Here is a 21574-nt window from a genome sequence, read left to right as displayed (position 1 = left end):
ACGTTTTCATCTTGCGATTTTTTCGTGCTGCGAGGCGTTCATCTAGCGAGGTACCACTGTATGTATATTTCTTTCTGGTGGTGGTTGAAGTGACCATAATGGTTTTAACAACTATCAAAATTGAATTGAAATTAAAGTTTGCATACAATACTTCTAAGACACACCATGAAGTATTAATCTCACCTATCTAACATCTTTGTCACATAGATTTAAGAATTTGTTTCTATACCCATCTTTTCTGCTTTACGAAAGTGATCAAGAGATTCCTAGAACATCAAACAAAATAGGTAGGGTCTTCCTTGTTCACCATTAACCACAATTATGATTACCTGTGGAATCAACTGAAGGTGCTTGTGACGAACAAATGGCACGTTGTGAAGGTTTATCAAAATCCAGTAAAGACTCCTTAAAGACAAAAAAAGTTACAAGCCTCTTGAAAAAAACAAGAATCTATTCAGAGATAAATAAAAGTTTACATATATTGTGGTGCATTTTAACCTCTGAAGTGCCTTCAGCAATTGAAAACATGTGCCATTAAAATATTTAAGACCTTGACAACAACTGATGCCCTCCTTTTCATTTTTTCCTTGCGCTCACCATCAGTTAGATACCTAGCATACTCCCAAAAACTCCATGTTATCCAGGACAACTTACTTGCATGAAATTATAGGTCCCTTGTATTTGAGTCATCAGGTCTTGTAGTTTTTCCCTTCTTAATACTGGATCCTTTGGAAGACTAGTAGAGCAAAACTCTGCAGCTGGTTGATGTACAAGCTTGGGTGCCTAATAAAATGATAATAATGATAAATCACTAAGGAAAATGTTGGTTGAACTACAGTATTCAGAGTAGCCACCCTTCCCAGGGTGCTTTTCCCAGGATGCTACTGTATGGATTAAAGGCTTTGTTGGTGCTGAAGTCAACTTGCAAAACAGGAGTAGCCAACATGGTACCCTCTAAATGTTGGAATCAAATACCCATCAGCCAACAGGTCCAGAGCAATGCAAGCTGTAGTCTACAACATATGGAGAACACCATGGTGGTTACTCCTCCAATCAATAATATTCTCCCAATGTACATCTTACATTTTACTTTAGGCTTAAATTCTAAACACTGTTACAATGGAGAAAGACCTCAGTGAACAAAGTAGGAGCTACTTCTAAATAAACACATGGGATTGTGCTGCAGGTACACAATTTCAAGTCAAATAAAAGGGAGGATCCTAGAGTCAAGTCCTGAAAGTTGCATTTTCAGAATATGAACTCCTTTTCAGGTTACTATTTTAACAGGAGGTCCATCAATACCTTTCCTGAAGTGGATTCTTCCTGATATTAAAATTAAAAATTTCTGGATTTTTAAACATGGATCTACTACTAAGGCAATGAATTGATTCCTGAGACACTCAGAACTTAGGAAGCTGCCTTACAGAGAGCAGACCACTGATCTGTTTAGCTCAGTACTGTCTGCACTGACCGGCAGCAGCTCACCAGGACTTCAGACAAGGGTCTTTTCCCAGTCCAACCTGGAGGTGCCAGGAATTGAACCTGGGGCCTCCTACATGCAAAGCAGATTCTCTACCACTGAGCCATGGCCCTATGTAACAACTTGGACAGTTTTTCCTTGGTTTCAAATTCTGCTTTCCCTGGAAAGATTCAAAGTGGATACTTCACACAGGAAGTATTCCAGCTGTTCTCAGGATTCTGAGTTTAAGCATTTTGAAGCATTTCCTATGATCAGTATGACCAAGAGAGCAAACCTGAAGGCTGTTTTCAAAGCTCCTAGGTAGTTTACAAGGTTCTCCAACAAACATAGCATCAATGCCTCCTTCGTTCACTCCATCTGTCTTTCCATCCTATGTAAAATAAGAATTCCATGTGTTGGATTATTTATTATAATATGAATTAGCAATGTACACCTTTTACATAAATACACCACAGACTCAGTGTCCTACACAAAGTATCAGATTAGTTCACTTTTGAAAGCCCCATTATCTAAGGAAATTTTAGTGTAACCGCTTGTTTCATGTCAGAATCAAACTTCAGTCTGAGCTCTCATTTCTACATTGAAAAGCATTTAGAAAAATGTTTTGACAAATTGTTTAAGTACAGGTAATACATAAGGATCTAATCTCAGCTGATTGATAAGGTTGATGAGCTCTATCTGCCACTCACTTCCCTCTACAGCACAAGCAGAAACCACTTTGACTGTTGGACCCAATATTTGTCTTGTTTGTTCAATCTGCAGAGACTGTCTTCGCATGCAGGGAAGTCCCTAACTCACCAAGGGGTTGAGACCCATTGGCTACCCTCATCTTCTCCTTTAATCATAACAACCCTATCATGTAGGTTAAAAAAAGCCTTCCAGATTCATTATCCTTCCCTCATTTTTTTATTATAAAAATCCAAAACTGATCCAAACTTGGAGGTCTGTGTCTATATTCCTCCCTGCTCTATTCCTCTATTATATATTACTCCCCCTTTTTGAACATCTAGAAACCTCAAGGTTTGTGATCAGCAATGCTAAGTTCTCTCCCCCTTGTCATTCCAAATATGAACTTGGCCAAAATTCACTAAACAGCAAAATATTTACACCCCTTTAGGTTTAGTTTCTTTCCATGCCCAAATATTTGCTGAGTACACTGTTTCATGTAGAGTTAGACTACTGTGGCAAAAAAGAAGCTGGTCATTGACAAAGCCCAAACTTTGAACTTTTAGATACATCACCACCCTAAACTGCAGTTTTAGTATAAAAAGAATGTATGTACTGTACCAGCAATACTATTGTTTATACCAACTCACTTCATTGGCTCCCAAATCAGGCTTCTTTGGCCCAGATTGTTCCTTTGAGGTAAGATTTCCAGCTCCCCATATTTTTGGAGGGTTCTGTAATGGCTTCTGAAGTGCTTGCCGTGGTCCCTCAGGTGTTTCCCAAACCTTTGGGGGTTGGGTTTTTTGTTCCCTCTCTTCCTTGATGTGTGCTACCCATTGCTTTGCAGGTTCGTTTTTCTTTTGCTCCTTCTCTTCTCCAACACATGTACTCCAAAGCTTCACAGGTTCCGGTTTTTGTACTGTTTCCACCTTTATTTGAGCAACCCATGTTGTTGGACATTGTGGCTTTTGCTCCTGCTCTTCCTTAGCTTTGCTCATCCAGTGTTTAGGGGAGTCCCGCTGTTCTCCAACCTGAGTTACCCATGGCTTTGGAACGTCCTCCTTGTGATCATCACCACCTTCCTTAAGATGAGCTTCCCAAGGCTTTGAAAGTTCCAGTTTCTTTCCCTGCTGCCTTACAGATTCCAAAGTTTTAACATAATCTTGTTTCTGCTTCTGCTCCTGCTCTTCCATGTCAACAAGCATTTCCCAGGACTTTGGAGGTTCATTTGTCTTAACATGTTCCATTTCCCAAGGTTTGGATTCCTCAGGCTTCTTGATAGGGGAGTCAGCTTCAGGCAAATAGTGCCTATTAAGAAACTATACAAACCAAAGAAACTTAGCATTTCACCAGTACTTGTCTTATTGCTAGCGCAATTAAGGCTCATGTGAAATCATGCCAGAAAGAGTCACCCAACAAGACTGAATTGTACATTTCCCAAAAATGTTTGTAAATCTGTGTGTGACAGTGAACCGCCCTAAGATCTTATGATGAAGGGCAGTATATAAATTTAATAAATAAATGTTGAGATCTTCAGACATAAAGAGAAAACACTTGTTTTCAGATTTACAAAATGCTGCTGTGCCATCCTGAATACTCATTATATGGTTCTCATATTGGGAACATCTGCTGCAGCTTCCTGGCTAGTTTATATCCAAGATACTTGAAAGAGAGAAATATGCCTGGTTTAAGACCACAGCAAGGTCTTAAAGCAAGGTCTCAAGCAAGGCTTGGTTCAAAAAACCACAGTGATAGGACATTGTGCTACAGAGACTTTGCCCATAAACCCTCAAAGCTAAACAGGCAGCTGATTGTTAATTCTACCTCACTGCACCCTGTCTCAAGTCAAAGGATTTATGGACTCCCATTTGGCAATTGCCTTTGCTGGAGCCTTGCTACAAATTTATTCAAGTGGAGCTTTCTGAAGTGATTCCTGTGTTATCTCCAGTTTTTAGTTCTAGCATCACTGCACTGATAAAGCAAGCTATTCTGCAGTTTAACACTAATTTCTTCTACTGTAGTAGATCATTTAATAACTTACCTCTTGAGGCTGTATCTCAGACTGAATGTGCTCCATTTGAGGTTCTAGGAAGAAGGATTGCATAATTTAGATTCAAGTTCTCACAAAGCCAAAAGCCGAATAAATATACTAATACTGTTGCTGGACCAGTTTACTTTTCTAAGCATCCACAGCACATTCACTTTTGCCGGGGGGGGGGGGGGCAAACTAAAAATGACTTACATTCCAGGGTAGTCTAGCAACCACCTCTTTGAGAATTTGCTAATGTCCAGCCTTATAGTAAGAAGTCACACAACTAACTTCTGTATTTCTTAGTATGAAACATTTAGTATGAAAGTTTAAAATTAATCCCAAACAGCTAAGATTGTTTTATTATAGCATCTGTACTATAGTACAATTGGTTTTAACCCCCAATAAATCATAAATAAGATGAAGGGCAGAATATACATAACTTAGCTAAAAACTTAAGCTATATAAATTGACGTGAAAGTTTAAGACATACATCTGAAGTACTGAATCAGCAGTTAAGAATTTAAGATTTCTACATATCTATTACCTGATTCACTGACATGTTCTGAATTTGAGAGTTGTCTTGTTTTTTCAGGTCTTTGCATTGCTTCACACAACTCAGGTCCTGTAGACAGTTCTTCTGATTCCTCTTTTACTGATATGTTGGAAGGAGCAGGAGTTTTTTCAAAATAACCGGAATTTAACAGTTTAGATAACAAATCCTTCAGGCATTTATCTAAAGGACAGAGTGTTGAATGTTAAGCAGATTAAAAGATCACAAAATGAGTTTTCAGTTTTAGGATATGGCACCATCTCATCTCAACAAATAAGATCAAACATTTCTTCTTGGCACAATACATTATTGGAAATGTTTTTAAGTAAATACTTAAGATATTTGAAACAGCAATGTAATTCAGGCATTTCAGTTAACCAAAAGACCAAGAAAAAGTTAGTTGTGAACACTGAGAACATCCACAGAACACCCTCAATTTCAAGAACTTAATTTGCTAATTGGTAGAAGACTGTTATGTCCTCAAAGATTAAAAAAATTATGTAGCCCTGGGAAGTTATCCTGAGATATACTCTGAAGAATATAAGCCTTAAACTAGGCATAGGCAAACTCGGCCCTCCAGATGTTTTGGGACTACAACTCCCATCATCCCTAGCTAACAGGACCAATGGTCAGGGATTATGGGAATTGTAGTCCCAAAACATCTGGAGGGCCGAGTTTGCCTATGCCTGCCATAAACGCAGGGATGCTGAACTCACAATTGGTTAAAAGACCAATTTCCCTATCCAGTAAATCTCCAAATTATGGAGTCACACCCATAAACGTGCAGGTCTACCTTAATTATATACCAAGATAAAACATGGTTCCTGCAGCTGTGGGAACTCACCTGTTATTAAACACTTAACACATAAATGCAATCCTATGTACAACTACTGTACATAATATTGTGGCTTCCTTAGTAAGCAAAATGACTTTCCACCCATGATAATAGACTGAGCACAACGCATCTAGCAGTACTTCCTCTTTGCATTCCTTGCACACACTCGAGGTCTGTTCTGAAGAGTTGGGGGTCTTCTGGAGCAGATTGTGGGTGCAAGGAGAGGAAAGGAAGAGGAGGTTCTGTCATGTCTGTTCATGCCATATTGGATATTGCCCTTAACGTGCAGTGGGGAACTACAGGCCATGCTGGGGATCTCTAAACAGTTATAAACCATCTGCACTTATGTTGCCCTAACCAGGCAGCAGCAGTTACTGGACTAGAAAAGTAATTCTTCTGAGCAATGGAAGGAACAATGTCAGTGTTTGCGAACTTTGCTTCAGAAGCCAAACGTGCTCCTGAGTTTCCGTTTTCACTGTTGCACTGCTAATTTGCGTTCCCCCCCCCCCATTGTAATCAAAGCCTTCCATTTCCAATTGCAGTGTTCTGAGGGGATATTTGGAGCTTATATTTGGCGCTTCTGCTTTTGCTATTTTTTGCGTTTTTGTTTATGTGGCTTTTGCGTTTTTGTGACTGTGGCTTGTTCTTCATTTTATGATTGATTGACTGTGGCAATGGATAAAAGCCCATCCAAACAATGACTATCATCAGTGCAGGTAAGAAAAAAAATAATTTTAATTTTTATCACCTACAATATTGTCTTATTTTATAGTACAGTACATTGATTATTGCTTTCATTTTGTGTATCAATGGTCTTGTTAGATAGTAAAATTCATATTAAATTGCTGTTTTAGGCGTTGTTTTTAAAAGTCTAGAACGGATTAATCTGTTTTGCATTACTTTCTATGGAAAGCGTGCCTTGGTTTTGGAACGCTTTAGTTTTGGAACAGACTTCTGGAGCAGATTAAGTTTGAGAACCAAGGTACCACTGTATGTTTCTGAACTGGAATAAATGTTCTAATCCCAATATTGCTATAAAGTATTTTGCCTGAAGATGATAGGTGTTAGATGCAAAAATATCTAAAGACTACTCACAAGTTGTCCCAGCTACTGTTTTTTCACTGCCTTCCAGCAGATCCCAGAAGTAGCGTGACGATTGCTCCATTTGATCTTCAACACTTCATGTCAGTGGGGGAAAAATAGGTGTCAGTGCTAGATCAAGAAAGTAATGAACTTTTACTTAAGATGGCTGTTTTATATAATAGGGATGGCAGAGTACCTTGTACCCTATAAGAAGCAACAGTTTTTTGCTCAGATTTGACTGACTTAATTAAAAACATCCTTTAGCCAGTTATGCCAACACCATTTCACCAATTTAATTCTTTTTATAAACTACTTCCTATGAGACATCTTGAAACAGTTTAATGATAAAAACATCAATTTTTAGTAAGTCTTAGTACCAGTTCAACAGGTACAAGTGCACGGTGCACACCATTTGGCTTTTTTCAGAAGACCTAAAAGCCAAGTATATTTTGCCTGCAAATGCAAATTGTACTCCCTTCAGGCTATCTGACAAGTGAACAACTTGTATGGCTCCATTCCTAAAGGAATGGCTCCATTCCTAAAGGAATGGCTCCATTCCTAATTATCTCAACACTTTTAGTACGCCTAAATGCAACACTGTCTCTTTAATTTTGCTGCAACCTCGTTTTCACTATCATTTAAGTGCTGCAAACAATTTGAGTTAGCAAAGCAAACATACCTGGTACACTTAGACCTGAGAAACCTCGGTAAGCTACCTTTGTTTTTACAAGTATTATAACTCTGTTTATAGAAAACTACAAGTATTTCTGCAACAAGGATTATTATATTTTGTAAGAGGATTTCTTATTTAAGTTTAGACAAACCTTTTGTACGCTACAAGCAGTTTAAATCCTTATTTAGAAAGCAGACTATAAGGTTGAAGTTAGGTTGGTCACTCAAAGATATATCAGTAATGTTTATTTGAACACAGTCTCTGTCCTTTTTATTTGTTAAAACTTTATATCTAAAGAGTTAAATAATTTCTCATTACAAAGATTTATGTTAACTTTTACATTCCAGCTGATGAAGAATCATCGAAACAGGGCCTTGTCCTGATGTTGATATTTACTGGAAGTTATTCTGAATAAAACTTTGTGAAGATTTTTTGAAATTATCCTTTCTGGCCCGAGTTCTTGTAATTTTTCATTTACTTCTGGACTTTACCAAGAACTCCAATTTCCACTGTACTCCATTCCTAAAGAGCCTAAAGGTCTACCGAATTACATGCTAAGTTGAGAAAACTAGTAATTCTAATTGAATTAATTTAGAACTGCTTCATTTTACCGTAGATAATGTCTTCAAAAACTATTTTGGCAACCGCAAAATAGCCACAAAACTGGTGACATTCAGAGTCAACCCCCCCCCCACAAAAACACCAGACAAAACACATACACGCATCTCAAAAGAAATAAAATGTGGGTGTGGGGGAGAACAGGCAATCCTCCAACTAAACCGAAACACTCAATTTTTACAACAATTTGAGTGGCAGGAGGTCTTAGCAGACGGCAATGGGGTCTCTTAAGGACAACAATGCTAAGGTTTCTGGGAACAGTAAGCACATCAGCCTGGATTTGCCCAGCATGGCTTTGACTACATGATGGCAAAGTTCTGAAAAGGCTCAATTAAAAACCCAAATTTGCAAATTAGAAGTTGATACCACTGGTAGCCCCAAGATTAGCCAGTAGTCTGTTGCACAAACAATATGATTTCATTTAGTATTGCATATGAAGTCTCCCCGTTCAGAGAACTAAGCCAAATATCTCAGTTCAGTCCTCAGAATACATATTATGGTGCTCCACTAGTTGTTCAGACAAGTATGGAAGTTGTCCCCTGAATAGTATTTGCTTGCAGGGTTTTATGTTTATCCCAGTCTTGTTTTGGAATAAACAAACAGGTGAAAGCCACCTTGTAACTCTTAGGCAGCTTTCCCCAACCTGGTGCCCTTGCTAGACTACAACTCATCAATCATGTTGACTGCGGCTGATGAGAACTGCAGACTAACATCACCTGGTTTAAAAAGGCTGTCAAACTATGCCAAGCACCGAGCACCAGGATGTCTGGGCACTTGTTGGCATGCTGTGACTTAGTAGAAGGGATCCACTACCAGGGTTTGAATGGCTCCTGCCATTCTAGCTCCATCATACATAAAGGAGCAATGAAGCAACAGCAGCAAAAAAGAAGGAACTACCTGTCCAATTCCCACCACTATCTTAAGCGACAAATAACCGCCCCCCCCTTAACAGTGGGTGCCCCCTCACTTTGCAGGCAAAAACCTGCTAACCTCGCTCTCTGTAGTGAGAAAATGACTGTGGCAAGGAGGAAACTAAGCACCAGCAGCAAGGAGGCAGCTCATCCAAAGAGCTATCCTGAAGGGGCCTCCTATGAGGTAAACCTGTAAGGTTTCAAAACTACACTTCTAATAAAGCTAGCCAGCATGGTGTAGTGGTGACTACACTCAAAATCTGGTGAACCGGGTTCGCGTCCCCGCTCCTCCACATGCAGCTGCTGGGTGACCTTGGGCTAGTCACACTTCTCAGAAGTCTCTCAGCCTCACTCAGAGTGTTTGTTGTGGGGGAAGAAGGGAAAGGAGATTGTTAGCTGCTTTGAGACTCCTTAGGGTAGTGATAAAGTGGGATATCAAATCCAAACTCTTCTAAATGTCCAAATGTTAACACAGATTCACTTTGCAATTTAAGTAAGGACACATTTACTTACCTCACGCCTTCATTTCTTCCTGAGCAGGTCAATTTTGCAAACTTAATGAGGTAGTCTAGTTCTTTAGAAGGCAAAAATATTGCGCCATTCAAGCCACATTTGAAGTCTTTCTGCACGTGCTCTTGAGTGAAACTCTGCAACACATACTGGACCTGCAGTACTGTGCGGAGTTTCTTCTTCTCTGCTTCAAGCTTCATTATACTCTCCCTTCTCTGTGCTTTCCTCTGTGCTTTCAGCAGCTGTATTAATATAAAAACAAAACAGGCATATTACACAAGTTCCTGACAGATCTGACCAGTAGCTGGACTGTAGCTCAAAGAAGTCAATTCAAAGTCTTACCTAAGTCATCTTCCTAAATGAAGGTGCTAAAGATTTTTCCTCAAGTCTCTGTAACACCTTTCAACTTCTACAATTATTCCACTTATCATACAACAAATGTTCAAAGCTTAAGTTTCTGGGTAGTGTCTCATATCAGGGTAGGATGGAATGACAGGGGTGGGATGGAAGAGGAGTACGCCATATCAACAATTTTGGCGCTGATATGCAAGAAGGCACCGGACACACAAGGGGAAGGATAAAGAGAACCTGAACAAAGCCCGCCTCCCCTCACAAAGTGGATCCTAAGCCACACCAACCCATTTCTAGTCAATAATTCAGTCTACAGTGGTACCTCAGGCTAAGAACTTAATTCGTTCTGGAGGTCCATTCTTAACCTGAAACTGTTCTTAACCTGAGGTACCACTTTAGCTAATGGGGCCTCCTCCTGCTGCCGCGCCGCCACCACATGATTTCTGTTCTCATCCTGAAGCAAAGTTCTTAACCCAAGGTACTATTTCTGGGTTAGCGGAGTCTGTAACCTGAAGTGTCTGTAACCTGAGGTACCACTGTACTTACATCTTGACTAAGCCCAGAAAATGTCTTCTGAAGATCTTTAGCAAACTCCAAGTTATGGATCACTTCATCATATTTTTCAACAGCTTCCTGTAATCAGCCACACATTATTATTATTCATTATGTATAAAGTGCCTAGAATTATGTTTTAACAAGACTATCCTTTAATGCACACAAAGCTTCCAGTAACATCTCAACTTCTGATAGTCATAAGGTGCTAAGACCTGAGGAGCAGTGTGAGCAACAACCACCATGACTAAATTATAAGGTGACTTAAACAGAATTTTAATTGTGAAGTTTTCTGCTATGTACAGGTTACACTGTTAAAACCAATGATTGATTTTTAGAAGATACATGCAATGAAGGCCGCTATAAATCTGTCATTACGTATTATTAATTAATTATTATTATTATTATTTTACTACTTACAAAAGCACGTATAATTTACAGAATGCTACATCATCATCATCCTTATTATTATTATTTGATTACCAGTCTTACACCATGAGGCCCCAAGGCAGGTCACAACAATGTAAAATACAGTGGTACCTCGGGTTATGAACTTAATTTGTTCCAGAGATCTGTTCTTAACCTGAGACCGTTCTTAACCTGAGGCGCGCTTTCGCTAATGGGGCCTCCTGTTGCCATTGCGCCACCAGCGCAATTTCCATTCTCATCCTGGGGCAAAGTTCTCAACCTGAGATACTACTTCCGGGTTAGCGGAGTTTGTAACCCGAAGTGTCTGGAACCCGAGGTACCACTGTACAACAATAAAACCAGTTATGCCTCTCTTTTTATATACTCTTCTATCTTTTCTTATATACAGGGCTAGTTGCTCTTCCATGTGATGTTGCAGCAACTCCCATCATCCCCAGCCAGTATGGCTAATAGTCAGGGATTACCGGTAGGTTCCCCAGCTCTGATTTTAAGCAAACTGAGCACTGCTATGCTAACAATTATCATGCTTACATGTGAAGGACTTAGCTCACTAAACCAGGAGGAACTTACCATCATAAAGCTTGCAAATTTCTTGCTTAACAACTCTGGCCGGAGTGTTTAAGTATCTATACTTCCCTTCAGCAGTTATTCATAATTCAGGGTTACATCATAGAAAATGGATTAACAAAGGCCACATCTCCAACTCAAGATTTTCAGTGCTTACCTAGACCACAGATTCAGCAGTTATTTGACCTCTAACAAGCTGTGGCCCAAACTGCATCTATACAATTTGGTAAATGGCAATTAGACAGCACCTCCCCTGCCAAAGCAGTAATATCAGAAATCACACGCCATAAGCAGCAATATCTTCTATCTCCATCAAAATGATGGAACCAATCTGAACTCTTGGTGTACCAATAGCTCCTTCGTAGCATCAATTTCCCAACCATTTATCCACTATGGTGTCATGAAGATCATTACATTCAAGTAATGGCTATATGATTTAACAACATTTGCTCATATACCTTAGAATTCTAATCCAAAAAGTCTACTAGCTGTCAACCAATAAATTGTATCTTGCTGTATCAGAATAATCTGGCAATGGCAGTGGGGGGAGGGGAGTGGGCGGCAAAGAGAACTACAGTATTGAAGAGATTTTGTGTGTAAAGCCCAGGCCATCCTCCTTAAAAGAATCAAAGTTATTGTTTCTCTGCGCAGTATTATCTATTTTTGTTAATGCTCACACACAACACTCAAACACGTAAAAAAAAATGTTCATGGCTTTCCTGCTGCCTCAATTCATAACCAATCCTGTATAAGAATGGGATAATGCAGCATCACAGTTACTATTATTGGAACTTAAAATACCTTTTCTATCCAAAACACTGTAAAAGGAGCCAAGAGCCTGAGTCAAAAAGAGCCAACAGCATGAGTCAGGATGAAGATAGATCTACTATTCTCAGCAAAATGTTAATTCTGTTTGATCATTCTGGAGCAGCTTACAGAACTTAGCTGAGAACAATTTTAAGTTTTTAGAAGTAGTTTGCTTTCCTATTTTCTACATACTTTCCTAGCCATGTTTGGCCCAGAGGACTGCTTGAAGGTAGGTCCTGTAGCTCTATTCCCATAGCTTCAATAGGGCCTAGACACAACACAAGACTTCAGCTTGATTGGCACCACTGAAATCAATGTGCAATAATTCTTTGTTAAGATTTAGGCCAATGTGTTTTGCCTAGGCATGAAGGAGCGTCTCAGAAGTCTGTCATGAGCTGCTGAATTCATTGCTGCAAATGTTTGCAGCAATCTGAGATACAAGAACAGAAAGCTTACCAACTGATCTTGATTGAGGGGTTCCCCCTTTTTCAGACGATCTCTGTAGTCTTCTAGTTTGAGCTGAGAACATATATTGAGCAGGTACAGGATTAGACCATGTATAACCAACTTCTTAAGACTAAGCATAGGCCAAACTTGAATAACATGGATGCCTACACATGCTACCATGCATTTATAGCCTTAAATACAATAAAAAGCACATCAAAACAACCATAAATTAGACCTCTTTGGCAGACATTTAACATTAAGTTTTGGCAGTTTTAGCAAGAGGTACACAATATATTCATATGAATGGCAAACATTGCTGCAGCTCAGCGTCAAGTTCTATAAAGGTGATAGCAATACAGAGTTGATAAGATCTGGTGTTTCCAAGGCAGGTAACAGCTTTGGGAGATTCAATGCACAAGAATTTCATAATACTGGAACCACTGTCAAGATAGTACCACTGGCAATATAGTATATCTACAGTTACCAGATAAGGTGAATATTAGCTTCATAAGAGCCTTTCTATGACATTCAAGCTCTGATAACTACTGCAGCTGGATGGCAAAGCCACCTTCCTGCTGGCCAAGCATGAAACTACTTCTAGTCATGGAGGTTTCTTTATATACTGACACAGCACTGACAGACTGCATCAAAATTCAGTAGACAGTTTAATTTTGGCATGCACTCTACACACAAAGCAGCACCCAACCTTTAGGACTTAGTGGGCCAGTTCAGTAGCCAGAATAGCATACTGGCAAAATTGTAATTGAAAAATGGAAGTAAAAGATGTGGGATTTTGCCATTGTAGCCACACAAGGAACACATGAACCTAAAGCTTGTTCTCATCACAGTAACAATTGTTTCTCATGACACCTGAACCAGCTCAATACTGACGGCTCATACAAATTACACGCCACAGCAGAAAGTTCTTATTTCTCTCTAGTCATAAACTCTAGCCATATTTTATTAATCTAATTTTGAAGGCTGGCAAGTACCCTAAGTGAAATCAATTTATAGTTACACAGCATTTTACACTTCCATAAGCAATAAATACAGGCCTTTCACCCCAAAGAGCTTACAATCCAATAGACAACGGCAAGAAAGAGTAAATGAACAAATATAGTAGTTTGAGCAGTTTCCTTTGGCACCATCTCTCTAATCTAGGAGAGATACATACCTTCTTTTTCTCAATATTCCTGATCTTGTGTTTCATGCAGATAAGTCCATTATCAATGTAAGTCTCATACGCCTGGGATGCCGTTGCAGCAGAACTCAAAGCTGCCTGCAGGGGGCTCAAGGGAGGCTGATTGTCCCCATGAGGGCCCTGAGTCACCTGCTGCTTGGCGGGTTTCATGCTCTTCTCCTCCGCTTCCTCAGAGTGGCATGAAGGCGAAGTGCGGCAAAGCGGGGACTGTGAAAGCTGCACCATTGAAACAGCTAGGGCTGCAAAGAAACTGGTACTGTTTAGTTTTCCCCCCACAGCAGCAACTTCAGCATCCAGTTAAGTTTGTCATCTAGGCAGTGAGCATCGAATGCAGGAGAGGCATCCAGAAACCACTATTTCTCTGTTCCGATAACCTTACAATTGAGAGCACTTTAACACCCTCATCCATAATTTAGATGGGAAAAAACTTTTTAAACAGCTGCAGACCTACCAGCATTTGGATCAATAAGATTCCTGAAGAAGGGGAGTCTCTCCCTTCTTTCCCGTATTCTCTATTCCAGTAAGATGCCAGTTTATACTAATCACCATCCTAAACTCTTTGCATGCATGTACCAACTAGATCAAATCTATATGCCACTTTCCTAAACAAGCAAGCAAACCAACCAACCTACCTACTGGAGGCTTTAGCCCTGCTCTAGAAACAGGGTCTCAAGTGAGGCATCAGCAATTCCTCACGCTGGAGACAGAAGCTAGCAGAGGAGTGCCTAAACATGTTTTCAGGAAGAACGCAAGACTCATTATGTACTTGTTATTGGCTAATTCACCTATGTACAGGCTGAAAAAATTACTTCCAGAGGGGAAGCCCTGAGGGTTAGTATATATAATGGAGTTCACAGCAGCATCAAACAAAATTTGAGAAAGATGCTACGTTACCCGTTACCAACAAATTGGCAGTTGGGAAGGGGGTGAGCAAGACATTTCCTCATTCCTTACTGAAAATGCAAGGGCAGTTGAGCGCCTAAAGTAAAAACAAAACAAACAAACAAAAACCCTGCCATGTCGAGGCACTCTGCTTAAGTCGTCCTTCGTCAGAAGATTCGAGGGCATCACACAGAGGAGCAGGGAATGAAACAATTTGGCGGCACGTCGCCGTTCTGTTCGAAGCCCGCATCGCTACTTTCAGCGGCGCTCCTCCTCCCAGTGAGGGGCGCATAATGTTGCATCCTCACACAGCGCATCCCCCCCCCCTCCCGCACGCTCACTAGGGCAGTTAATACCAGAGCCACACGGGCGCTCATTCCCAGGCAAGCAAGTGCGCGCAGGACCGAGGCCTCAAAGCTCCCTGCCCTGAAAGGGCGTCCAGAGAACAAGGCGCAGCTTGACAGGGGAGCAAGCAGGGCGAAGACACAACCTGCACCACTGGAGGGGTTTTGTGCGGCGTTTTGTTCCACGAGAGGAAATTAAAACACCGGGAAATTATTGTCCGCTGTCGGGAGGGAGGTGGGAAAGAGGAGGATGTAATTATGGGCTACATCCAACTATGGATAAAAGGAGGGGCGTAATAAGTGACGTCGAGTTATCCTCTCCGCTCTCGCAGGCGGGACAACGGCGGAGGTTATCGCTCCTTCCTTTCCCCGCAGCGTTCCCGACCACAAACGCCGCCAGCCCCCGGGATACGCCGCCCCATGTACTGCCTTCCACTCCTCACATCGCCTCCTCACACACGCAGGCGGGGGCGGCACCTGCTTCCGTGCCGCGCGAGCAACCGCTGCCTCCCACCCGGCGGACTCCGCCCTTCTCCAACTCACCTCAGCAGCCTAAACTCGCTCAAGCCCACCCGCCGGCCGGCTGGCCTCCCGGCTTATAAACCCGCCCCGCAGCGCGGAGGGTGGGTGGGTGGGAGATAAGGGGGCGGAGCCTCCGCTGAAAAGTCACACGCCGGCTTCCCAATCGCCAGCTCGGCCTCAAGCCGCCCAATCAGCCGCCGCGGCAACCGCGTGGCCTCCAGCCGCTCGCGCGTTCGCCCCCGCCCCCGCGTGACATGCTGGACCGTTAACTGGTGAGGAGAAAAGAAGGTTGTGAGGTGTCCGGGCATCCTTAAGGAAGGTTGTGTGTTTGTATGTCTCGGTCAAAGGTTCCATTCCTGACGAGGATGATCTTCTACACCAGGCATCCCCAAACTCTGGGCACTTTGTGATAAATAAGGGGCTTTTTGTTTGGTTTGGTTAAATAATTAGTTTTTGGTTGATTAAATACAGTTATATATTACAATTATATTTTTTTTGTTATTTAAACTATAAATATTGTGAAATCATGGTTTATTTCTCGAAGTGACACACCACGGCCAAGTTATGCTCATTTTTTGGCGAATTTTGATACACCAAGCTCAAAAGGTTGCCCATCACTGCACTAAGATCACTGAACCCATATGCTTATTACTGTTCCTTTAAAAAAAAAACAACAGACAGATCAAAGTGATTTGGTGTCTGGGTTGGTTCCCCCCCCCCCCCCCGCAGTCGATCAGACATATTTGCAATGCTTGCACTATATAGCACACGCATCCATGTATACACATGCACTATAGATATACATGCAGAGAGAGAGAGAGAGAGAAACAGAAGTGCACAGATAAAGATGAGAAAGCAGCAGGCAAAACTGGTGCTTTAACTAAGGAATGCCACAAAGTAGTGAGCAAGCTTTGAAGTTTCACATTGGGTCTCCTCTGTTTAGTCTGGATGCTAAACACAGATACACACCTGCTGGGAAGGTGCTGCCTAAGGGAGGAGAAAAAACTCCAGTCTGCAATTTGGAAGATGGAGCGGAGGTGTTATGCAAACTCAGGATGTTTGTCTACTCAGAAGGAAGTTCCGCTGATATGCTCTTAGGTAGGTAGATGCTGGGCTGCAGGCAAAATAGCATTTTAAAAACAAAGCATTATAACATAAACAACAGTGGTAGCACAAAGCAACAGATGTTGAGGTTGGGTGGCCAGCTGCCATGTATGTTTTAGTTGAGATTTCTGCCTTCCAAGTCTAAAATTCTATTCTATGTAGCACATTTCTGGGACTAAGTCCCAGTTGGGTTACAGAACTTGCTTCTGAGTAGACATGCACAATAAATTAAATTAGAACATGCTGCACTTCTTTTAAAAAAACAGTTGACAGTTTTAAAGGCTAAGGCTTTTCCAACACATTCAGTATCCCCCCCCTGTTTTATTTCATTTATGTTTTTGTAGGTAAGATATAAGGCTGCTAATGTTTTTCTTAGTCTTAGTGGCGGGTTTCTTTGGGGGTTTTTTGGGGGGGTTGTACAAAAAATGCTGTTAATTTTATTGGTATCTATATTTTTGTTTATGGTTTTATTCCGATTATAAACTGACTTGAATGTTTAAATACTAAGAATAATAGTTGGTAACAGTAATTTTCAGTTCCTCCACCCCATCTTATATTTAGCCCAATAGGAGTGCTGGTATGCAGTATATGAAATACTTTGAAATGTTTTAGTTAGTCCAAAGAAAGGTACAGTATTATGCTACCATTGCTTGGGATTTTTCCTATTGGACCAGTCAGGTTCAATGCAATCTTTCACCTATAGGGAATGGACTTTAAAAGAAACAGTGCTGCATTCCTATCAGAGGACAAGCTTAGGAACACAGAAAGCTGTCTTTTCCGCACAGTGCCACAGCTAATGGAGGTTTAGCCAGGGTTTCTGCCCCGGGTGAAGCCTCCAGAATAAATGTGTTGAAGTTGTGTGTGTGTGTGCGGGTGACAGAAAGCCTAATTTTGGCGCTGATCCCCATACTGCATCATTGATCCAGCTAGCTTAGCATTATCTACAGGATATCTCCAGGATATCCTACTCATGCACATATGCTAGGTTCTCTACACTGAACTACAAGTGAATACACTGAATACATGCAAGTGTATTTCTGTAACATGCAATATACTGGAATCACAGATGGCAGAGAGACCCTGATGGGCTTCTCTTGCCAAGTAAAAACTTTATTATACTCCCAGGCAATTGGGGTGAACCAGGGAGGCCACTTTCTATTTTCAGTATTTTCAGGCTGTCCTGTATTGTTGTTGTTTTTAATTAGTTTAAGTTATTGTTTTTATAAATGTATATTTTTATAACTTTTTCATTTCATTATATTCTGGAAACCATCCTAGGATCACTATAAATGATGAAGGGTGGTCTACAAATAGGTAACAAAAAAAAAACCTACAGTATTGCACAAATATAAGGGACACTCCCCTTTTCCAGCTGAGCAAGTGGATGGGGGGGGGATTTGTTTGTGCATCTGTCAAAATGGCACTTCTTGAACCAGCAGGTAAACTGAAACACAGCAAGAAAAGAAGTACAGTAACTGTTGCGAGAAACTTGCCAATAGACTTCAAATCACCCATCTACCATTAGTCTGATCTACTGTCTGTCTGCCCCTTATCCTCAAATAGGGGTAGACAGTGCGGTGTCTTCCAGATGTTGAACTCCATCAGTCCCAGCCAGCATTGCCAGCGGCCAGGGATTATGGGAGTTGTAGACAAACAACAGATGGAGGGCATTGCCTTGGCAATGCACGTAGTTTATTGACAGCTCCCAAAATTCTTTGGGAGAAGCCATGAATGGTTAAAGTGGTATCATAATGCTTTAAATGTAATGTGTGAATGTGCCCTAAGTCTTTTTAGAAACAGCAAACATTTTATTGTTTTGGATAAGAGCGGCAAGCTTGAATGCAATACCAATGACATTGATCAGATTAAAGTGATTGTACATTTATTTTCTGTATCATACATGAATAAAGTTATAACTGTTGTTTTCAAAGCTTTGTATTATAGAGAAGCCTCTGCTGACTTGCATGCATACCATCCTTAATAAGCAGTAGACAAATTGCTAATTTGTATGGACGGTCACTTTTAATACTGGCAGCTTTTAGAAACAGTTTGACCTCTGAATAGTTATCACCATTATGTTGAATATTCAGGTCTAAAATAATATAAGAAGTCAGTGTCATTTAAATATGAAGAACCACACATTAACAAGCAGGTAACCCTGTTCCAACAAATGGACTACCCTTGGAAAACAGTGATGGATTCATTGTTGCAACTGCAGAAGCACACAGTGGTGCCTTTAGGGCAGGGCTTTGTGGGTAGAAGGGTCCCATTCCGCTGTAAGAGCAGAACAGCACTTGAGTGCAACTGGGCTGGCTTACAACATTTTGAAGTAGAATCACAGAATCATAAAGTACCTCAAAGGTCATCTAGTCCAACCCTCTGCTGAGGCAGGTAAAACATTTATATATAAAGTAGCCTTTGCTAACCTGGTGCTCTCAAGATGTTGCTAAATTATGTCTCCCATCAGCAAAGCTCACTGGTGACTTTGGGCCAGTCACTCTCTCTCAGCCAACCTACCTTACAAGGTTGTTGCGAGGATAAAATGGAGAGGCGATGAAGTGTGTATTCCACCTTGAGCTCTTTGGAGAAAAGGTGGGATACAAATGTAATAATAATAAAAAGGATGGGGGATGCCAACTTAATGCCCATGGGTGCTATGACACTCATGAAACACTTGAGGGGCCTCAAATTCGAAGGTTTCATTAGAAAAAAATAAATCTATATCTCTCCTAGAAAGTAAGTTATGAAGCAAAATGTACTAGTGCCCTCCTGAGTGATTTCTATGAAATGAGCTAGACTGACTGCTCTCACCTGTCACTGTTTTTAGCCAATGAGCAAAGCCAGCTGAGATTGATACATGAGTTGTTAGAACACCAGGCAATAGGAATCCCTGGGAGTGGCTGTAGTCCTTTCCACTTTAGAGCACTTTCCCTTTTTCTGCCTTACTTTCTAGTAATCCTTGGAATCTATGTGGTTTGGCTTTTAATCTTTTCTTAGCAACCAAAATGCATCTTTCCTGTGGTGGGTTCATTGGATATCAGGTAGTTCCTGGAAGTTTTGTTCTGCAAATACTACTGCTCAATAAACATGGGTGGATGTTAAGGAATTGTCCCCGACTCCCATAAGACAAATGTGAAAACTTTGCAGAGGCTTAGCCATGTTTATTGCTGTGTAGGAGCAATTGTACTTACAGCACAGTACAATGGTATGCATGTATACTGATGCAATTAGGTTTTGGATTAGGATTGGCATTGGAGAAAAACAGGGTTCTTGTACCTTTAACAGCTGTATGGCTGGCAGAAATTCAACAGGCTAAGACTTTTTTTAGTATGGGGGCATAGTATGGGAAAATATTAACCATGACTGTGCTGTCTCTTAATTTTATGTTATGCCATGCACTCCCTAAAAAATCAAAATGTGTGCACTGCGTCCCAAAAGCCTAGTGACCCCCAATATAGGATCATCAGCTTTGCCCGCAGCCTGACATGGTACACCACCACTTTAGCATTCTATAGCTTCATTCAGCTACATGTGTAAATCACACTTAAGCAAAAGTGCAGGTTTTTAACACCCACCCAAGCTAAAGCCTTAATAAAACCATATATTTTTGTTCTCTAGGGTTCAAATGAATTTTAAAAGGTTTATCTATTACACAACCTGTGAAGGGGAATTCTAATGTATTCTACACTGATATATTCCTGGGGTAAATGTTAGGAAACTGTAATGTGACCAATACCTACCGGTATCAACTTTATGACATGTATTGCTAAACTAAGGCTTTGAACTGAATTTTCTGGCTGGTGAAGATTCTCTGATTCTTCTTTGAAGAGTCATGTTCTGCCTCACATTTCAGTGATCTTATGAACTGTATCATTCATATTTGTTTTAGAGGAATGAAAGGAGCTGCATGAAATCTTATAGATATTGCCTACTTTACATTTCAGGGATCTGCTTAAAACTACAAGTAATATAGCTTCTAGAGTATTTGTATCACAGATCTCCAATATTTTATTTATGTACACAATAGCTGTGCTATTATTGCTAGCTAGCCTGAGTTATCCCTAGATCATTGGGAAAGCTCTTTACTGGATTCCTTTCAATTTCAGCACAAAGTCAAACATCACCTTTGAGCATTTCACTGCAAAGAATAAACTCAGAAATTAAATTTAGTTCAGCCCTTCCTGAGCTTACATTTAACACTCATTGGTTTTATCAAAGAATTGTGTTTCCAGTTAAAAGTTCTACAGTCCCAATACAACTAGAAATAAATACTACATGTTGCTGTATGAATGAAATATCAGAGGGCAGTTGGCAGCTGGAATGAGGGTATGACGTGGATGTGCCAACATAGTAAGAAAGTTGTCTTGCATGCACAATGTTTGTAGGTGCTTTTGTGACCATTTCCTATTTTGCTCTATAATGGAGGCCTGCCAAAATGGAATGCTGCTGTGTTTGCAAAACTGTCCAGCAGCCACTTACTTGGAACAAAAGTGACAGAGGCCCGTATTGTCAGGAGCACAAAGAACAGCTCTTACATCATTGTAGAGCTTTCCAGGAGGAATTAGAAAATGCAACCATGAGTGTCCCCTTGCTAATCTTCTTTGCTTTTGCCTTACAAAAGTTCCTGCTGCCAATCATGTCCATGCCAGCATCTCCAACTGGACGCATGAGGCCAAGCCCTCGGTTCTCAATTGCCGTTGCATTACGTGGGAAGATCTTTTAGAGTAATTTCGTTGTTCCCGCAAGGGGACAATGACAATAAAGATATCTTATCTTTTATCTTATCTAGATGCCATTTCTGTTTGCACCAATGAGGGAATTAGCTCAGTACTGTGGTATCAAAAATGATTCACTTAATATTGCTCTAGTAGGGTGGCCACCCATCAATGGATAGATCCTCTGAGAGCTGGTTGGAGCACTTCAGCAGCCCTGGTTCAACTTAGACACTCCTATAAAAGAACAGAGAGAAAGGAAGTTACAGTATTGCCCCCCACCCGCCCCTGGCCCACA

The 21574-nt window shown here is 40.8% G+C and overlaps 1 protein-coding gene across 1 annotated transcript in view; it reads right to left on the bottom strand.

Moving 5' to 3' along the window:
* The window catches only part of CAPRIN2 (caprin family member 2), a 34618-nt gene extending 20671 nt beyond the window's left edge, over positions 1 to 13947 (bottom strand). Inside the window, exons 1-11 of the mRNA XM_060279957.1 lie at positions 13686 to 13947; positions 12521 to 12583; positions 10256 to 10342; positions 9362 to 9600; positions 6659 to 6741; positions 4723 to 4911; positions 4188 to 4231; positions 2797 to 3465; positions 1755 to 1850; positions 655 to 783; positions 330 to 405 (exon numbers count right to left, since the gene is read on the bottom strand). Coding sequence (XP_060135940.1) covers positions 330 to 405; positions 655 to 783; positions 1755 to 1850; positions 2797 to 3465; positions 4188 to 4231; positions 4723 to 4911; positions 6659 to 6741; positions 9362 to 9600; positions 10256 to 10342; positions 12521 to 12583; positions 13686 to 13937 — 1927 coding nt within the window. The 5' untranslated portion in view covers positions 13938 to 13947. The remainder of the gene's footprint in view (positions 1 to 329; positions 406 to 654; positions 784 to 1754; positions 1851 to 2796; positions 3466 to 4187; positions 4232 to 4722; positions 4912 to 6658; positions 6742 to 9361; positions 9601 to 10255; positions 10343 to 12520; positions 12584 to 13685) is intronic.
* Positions 13948 to 21574: the final 7627 nt, after the last annotated feature.

Source organism: Zootoca vivipara, chromosome 10, assembly GCF_963506605.1.
Source record: "Zootoca vivipara chromosome 10, rZooViv1.1, whole genome shotgun sequence".
NCBI lineage: Eukaryota > Metazoa > Chordata > Lepidosauria > Squamata > Lacertidae > Zootoca > Zootoca vivipara.
The sequence above is the reverse complement of the archived record's forward strand: the minus strand, read 5'-3'. Positions and strand labels throughout refer to the sequence as shown.